Genomic DNA, 6,310 nt, shown 5'->3' with positions numbered 1-6,310 from the left:
GTGCTTTGTGACCACCTAGAGGGGTGGGATAGGGAGGGTGGGAGGAAGACACAAGAGGGAGGAGATATGGGGATATATGTATATGTATAGCTGACTCACTTTGTTATAAAGCAGAAACTAACACACCGTTGTAAAGCAATTACACTCCAAATAAGATGTTAAAAAAAAATCCAATCAAAAAATGGGCAGAAGACTTAAATCGACATTTCTCCAAAGAAGACATACAGATGGCCAAGAAGCACATGAAAAGCTGCTCAACATCACTAATTATTAGAGAAATGCAAATCAAAACTACAGTGAGGTATCACCTCACACCAGTTAGAATGGGCATCAGCAGAAAATCTACAAACAACAAATGCTGGAGAGAGTGTGGAGAAAAGGGAACCCTCTTGCACTGTTGTTGGGAATGTAAATTGATACAGTCACTATGGAGAACAGTATGGAGGTTCCATAAAAAACAAAAAATAGGTGGGCAGGACTTCTGCCGGAAATGGAGTGGTCTGGGAAATCTCCGAGCTGAATTCAGGCCAGGTTTTTCCCTGCAGGTTTGGCTTGTGGGCTGGGTGAAGGTGGCTTGCGCCGCTGCGCAGTCCCCGGCCGACCAGGACAGGTTCATTTGTATCTATCCTGCTTATTTAAATAACAAGAAGACCATAGCGGAGGGGCAGCGAATCCCCATAAGTAAGGCTGTTGAAAATCCTACAGCTACAAAACAAAACAAAAAAAACAAACAAAAAAAACCAAAAAATAGAATCACCATATGACCCAGCAATTCCACTACTGGGCATATACCCAGAGAAAATCATAATTCAAAAAGACACATGCCCCCCAATGTTCATTGCAGCACTATTTACCTTAGCCAGGTCATGGAAACAACCTAAATGTCCACTGACAGACGAATGGATAAAGAAGTTGTGGTACATATATACAATGGAATATTACTCAGCCATAAAAAGGAACGATATTGGGTCATTTGTAGAGACGTGGATGGATCTAGAGACTGTCATACAGAGTGAAGTAAGTCAGAAAGAGAAAAACAAATATCATATATTAACGCATATATGAAGATCCTAGAAAAATGGTATAGATGAACCAGTTTGCAGGGCAGAAATAGAGACTCAGATGTTGAGAACAAATGTATGGACACCAAGGGGCGAAAGTGATGGGGGGGTGGGGGGTGGGATGAACTGGGAGATTGGGATTGACATATATACACTAATATGTATAAAATAGATAACTAGTAAGAACCTGCTGTATAAAAAATAAATAAAATTAAATTAAAATATTTTTAAAAAGTTGCTCTTCCCTGTATTCTGTTCCTTGGTTCTACAATTTGGTAATCATTTTCTTTATTTCAATTCAATAAATATTTCTTCAATAACGTACCAGGTCTGTTAGGCCCTAGGAATAGCAGATGGGGTATGTCATTTTCCCATGTATATGAAATATTAATTTATTCATGAAAATATGTGAAAGACATACGAAGTATTCATATATATAACAACAGAATTGATAGATGCTGTATTAACTATATGAAAAAAGCACTATGGGAATCCTAAAGAGGAAGATGTGAAGAGAAACTTGATCAATCATGTTAGAGGAAGAATGGAATTATCTTTCTATTCTCTCTATAAAAATATAAAATATGAAGAGGCAATCAAAGAATACATAGCCAAAAAAATGTAGAAAATAAGTATTATAGAGACATGTGGAACAGCTCATTTATAAAAATATTGTTATTTTTCTGGATTTAGGGACGTTTGTATTATTTGTTAGCTTCAAAAATTTTGTAGATAGTTGTGTTTTTTTCATTTCAAATATTCACTTTTGTGCCCAATTTTGTATTTTTTAATTAAAGAGGTTCCCCCTCACTGTATAAACTTCAGGTGCCCCACCAGCTGAATCCACTGGAGGGTCTGTAATTTGCTAGGATATGTCAGTGCTAAGGATATATCCATCAGTGAACAAAAATAGAGGGGAGAAAACTCTCTTGTGAAGCTTACATTCTAGTTGTGAGAGACAGACAAAACAAAAATGTAATAAACAAGGAAATTAAACAGTATGTCAGAAGGTAAGTGCCATGGAAAAAGTGGAGAAGGGTTAAGGGGATGAGAGTGCAAGGCGGGGAGCGTTGGGTGGGTGGTCAGAGTAGGTAAGCCTCATGGAGAAGCAAAGAATTGAAGGATCTGGTAATTGATAATATCAATGGAGTCTAGTTAAGTATATAAGTTTAGTGGTGCTTCATTATTCTATTACTCAGGCCCCCAGTTTAGAATATTTGAAGTAAAATAATTCCAAAGTCACAGTAGTAGGAGGGTAAAGCAGTAACAGTTGGACTGGGGTGAAGAATTGAATAGCTGCGTGGGACATTAATCTTAGAGACTGGTACTGAACAACAGAGGGGCACTAAAACATCACTGGAAAATAATAAAATGGGGAATACTGTATTTACTAGAACTTCTTTGGAGGGGGGAGGTGAGACTCCCAAGTGGCACAGCTCTTAAGGAGATTCAGTCTGATGAACTGTCAGGTTGTATTGCGGGGTAGGGTGAGACAAATATGGAACCGTATCCGAAATATTCAGGGCAACAGAAGGCTGAGTGCTGCCACCAAGAGTTGTCCTTTCCCACCCTCCTCACCCACTTAGCATCCGATCTTTCCTCTAAATAAAAGTTGGGAAAACAGCCAAAAATGTAAGTTTAAAGTATATATTGTTAGTCTGCCCTAAAAATAATAAAAAAATGAGAATTGGACTATAATTGTGAAAAATGTAAACGTTCTTAGAGCATCACATATTCTTTTTTCTATTGGTAGCTGTTGTATAGTAGAAAGACAAACGGACGAGTCAGAACTGGATATGAGTTCTGACTCTGCCACTTAGCTGATTTGCCTTGGGCAAATCAGAAGGGGAAAAACTAAGATTTATCATCTATGAAACGGGGGTAATAATAAGTTTCTTTTATGACAATTAGTGAGATAATTGTGTTTAAATGAACTTTTTAATCAACAAAGTATCGTCCCAGTTGTTTGGCATAATAATAAAGCTACAAGGTAGTTCATAGTTGCTAGGTAAGGATCACAGTTATGAGGTGTATAATAGTTCAAGTTGCAATTATCAACCAACAGTTAAGACTGCAGAATGCTTTAAAATCTCTATAGGCCGTCTTCATATAGCTTCAAGAAAGCAATCTAACACTCTTTAACATCTTTTACTAGGACTTTATAACAAGAGACACATACATCTTGTACCTCAAAAGTAGAAGAGGTATTTTTTCTTACTAACTTGAATGAATACTGAAGGAGTGACCCTTAACCAAATGAAGGTTCAGTATCAAAAATAACTGGCTATTTTCCCCGAATTGCCGGCTAGGTAGAGTGATTCTTAAATGATACTTCTTGTCAGCAAGAAAGAAGATCCCAAGAATGAACAAAAATAGCCTCTGTTCAACAGCTGTGATGTCTATAATTTATAAGCTGTGATCACCTCTCATCGGATTGTCTTGGTGTCCAAGCAAGAATGGATGCATGTTTGTCATTTGTATATTTATCACTTCTCAGAAAACAAATTTTTGTTACATCTTATTCTTTCTGATCAATACATTTTTCTCTTTACCTATAAATAGTGAGATGAGACTTACTGTATGGGGAATGTGACCTTGAAACTCTACTGTCAGACACAAAGTTAAAAATGTTCAACTAATCCTTAAACATTTATTCTCAATCACTAAAGCACTAAAAGACCGGCAACACTGAAGAATAGGGCATGCAAGGAAGGAAAGAAAGAAGAGAAGAAGGAAGGGAGGGAGGAGGAAGCGATAATCACTTCATTTACCATACCTCGGCAGTCTTTAAATGCTCTGCCTGGATGTCACGCTTCTAGTTACCTCTTACCGGTTTTCTCCCCCCCGTCCCCTTCAATCTTTACCTTTAATTTGTGTCCTTATATAGCTCTTGCTCTTCATAATTCTTTGTCCCTTAGGTATCTTATTTCCCATGCTCACCGCATTCAGTTTCTCTCTCCATTTCTTTCACTGTTTCCCTCTTGTGCAGCTCTACCACAAACTATTCCTACGCTATATATTTATGTAAGTATGCGTTAAAATACAAAAATACAATCGAGCAAATATTGGGACTGATTGACCGGAGAACTTTGTGCAAACTAGTTAAAATTGAGAGCTCTGGGGGAGAGGGTCTCCTCCATCTCCAGGGCAAAATAATTGAGAATTAGAAAGTACGTAGAGGAGGACCACTGAAGCCAGCACAGAATCGGGTTCTCTATTGCGCTGTGACCTGTATCAAAACACTCAGCCCGTGACTCAAGAAACTTCCTTGTGGCTCTCCTCCGACTGACCTTCGATCAATGCCCTTCCCCACCGTCTCCAGCCCCCGCTTCCCTTGGACCCACACGCTGCTTTTCACGTCCCTCTCTCCTCACACTTCAGGCCTGTTTCTTCTCCAGATTCTACTTCCATCTCTTTCCATTCTCTAAGATTCGGACCAAATCTCACCCTCTCTTTTCCACTCCCTCCGGTTCTCCTGCTCACGGGCCCCCTAACCCGGCTCCCCCCCTTGGGCTCCTCCCCCAGGTAGCGGGGCGCCGTCCTGCCCCTCACCCCTCCCGCGCACACCTGTCTGCCTCCGACCCTCCCCGCACGGAGCTCGCGCCCTCCCTCCACTCCTCCCGCAGCACTCGGCGTCCCGCACCCACCCCGGCCGCCCGCCCCGGGGGCTGGGCGCGCACACGCCCCCCCCCGCCCCGCCCACCTGCTCGTGGGTCCCCCGCCCCGCCTCGCCTGGTCCCCGGCGTCTCGGGCCCCCGCCCCCCGCGGGCCCGCTGCACTGTGGGTAGGCGGCGGCGGCAGCACAGAAGAGCTCGCGGCGGCAGCGGCGGCGGAGCGGGCGGCGGAGCGAGGCTGCGCGCGCCGAACATGGCTGAGAAGCAGAAGCACGACGGGCGGGTGAAGATCGGACACTACGTGCTGGGGGACACGCTGGGCGTCGGCACCTTCGGCAAAGTGAAGAGTTGAGTACGCGCCGAGGCCGCCGCGCCGAGCTGCCAACCTCGCGGGAGGCCGAGCCCCGGAGCCCCGGAGCCCGGGAGCCCCGGGCCGTGGGCGGGCGGCTGGCAGCGGGTGGCGGGGCCTGGCGGCAGGTGGAGTGGCCCCACCCGGGCCGCGCGGAGCCTGGGGACCCCGGGAGGGCAGCGGGCAGCGCCTCGCCCCGCGGCAGCTGCGGGCGCCGGGCGAGGGGGCGCGGGCGTCGCGGGGTCCAGGGCCGGCGCCCACCGCGCTTCTCTTGGCCGTCCTCAGTGCCCTCCTCTGTGAAGCCGGGAGACTGTGCTGTAGGGCGAGGTGCCTTCCAGCTGGGAGGCTGTATGGATAGGACTGGGGAATGACCCACGTTCCTGATGGTGGAGTTTCCATTTCGTGCCAGGTGCCCAGTTAGGTGCTTCACGTGTGATCTCCTTTAATCCTTGTAGCAGGTGCAGGTGTTATCTTCACCTTAAACGGGAGAAAACGGGGGCCCCTAGGGGTCTAGGAACGTGCTCAAGGTCACACCGAAATTGGCAGAACCGTGATGAAGGTCTAAAATGTCCTCTAATTTTGGCCAGGCTGGGCGGTTCCTGACATCCCGATTCTTTCGTGCTCCCAGACTCTGGGTTGGTGTGGATGACAGTTTAGGGGATGCTTCCCGGGGCAAGAGCGGGGTGGGTCTTTCTGATGCCTGTGTGAAACGCTGGAATGCAGCTGGCTTGGGTCAGGGCTTAATCAGAACTGGGAGGTCTGAAGGTTGGTTGGTGTTTGTAAAATGGTTCTAGGAAGGCTTCTGGGATGGGGAGGACGGAGATGGGGATCTTGGAGGATGTAGGGCTGAGGCCAGAACTGCTAAGACATGCTCTGGTGAGGTCTGTATTCTTGATGATGGGATCCCATTTTGGGTGTAGTAAAACAGGCTGGTTTTGAAATTTCTTTACTTTACTTCTTACTAGTTAAGTATTGAACTTCCCTGTTTCTCTTGTTAATAAGGCTCACGTGGGATTTAATTAATTTGTCCTCTCTCCAGAACTAGAACGAGCTTATTAAAAATACTTCTCTTTTGATTGTTGCAAATCCAATATTATAAGTAAAATGTTTGCTTTTTCTTTTCTTTTTGCAGGGGAAATATTAGGTAGGCAGTTTGGAGATTTTATTGAGGCGTCTATTTCCTTAAAAAATCGTATTTTAACCTTAAATCAAGGCTGTTAAATGGATAGAAGAGACTTGTTCATTCCTGTGGCAAGGATTAGCTCTTATTTATTTCCACGTGTCTG

General features: G+C 44.8%; 1 protein-coding gene across 5 annotated transcripts in view; it reads left to right on the top strand.

Annotated features, from left to right (window-relative positions):
* Positions 1-4,843: 4,843 nt before the first annotated feature.
* PRKAA2 (protein kinase AMP-activated catalytic subunit alpha 2) overlaps positions 4,844-6,310 on the top strand; it is a 65,707-nt gene continuing 64,240 nt past the window's right edge. For 2 of the 5 annotated variants that reach the window (XM_082415055.1, XM_082415054.1), the window contains exon 1: positions 4,882-5,022. Coding sequence is in view for 1 of the 5 variants with exons in the window: in XM_082415053.1 (XP_082271179.1) it covers positions 4,929-5,022 (94 nt within the window). In the remaining 4 variants the exon portion in view is untranslated. Of the gene's footprint in view, positions 5,023-6,310 lie in introns of all 5 variants that reach the window. The other 3 variants (XM_082415053.1, XM_082415057.1, XM_082415056.1) reach the window with 3 other exon arrangements.

This window comes from Balaenoptera physalus (genome assembly GCF_965194825.1).
Source record: "Balaenoptera physalus genome assembly, chromosome: 1".
NCBI classification, from domain to species: domain Eukaryota; kingdom Metazoa; phylum Chordata; class Mammalia; order Artiodactyla; family Balaenopteridae; genus Balaenoptera; species Balaenoptera physalus.
This window is presented reverse-complemented; position numbering and strand designations above follow the sequence as displayed.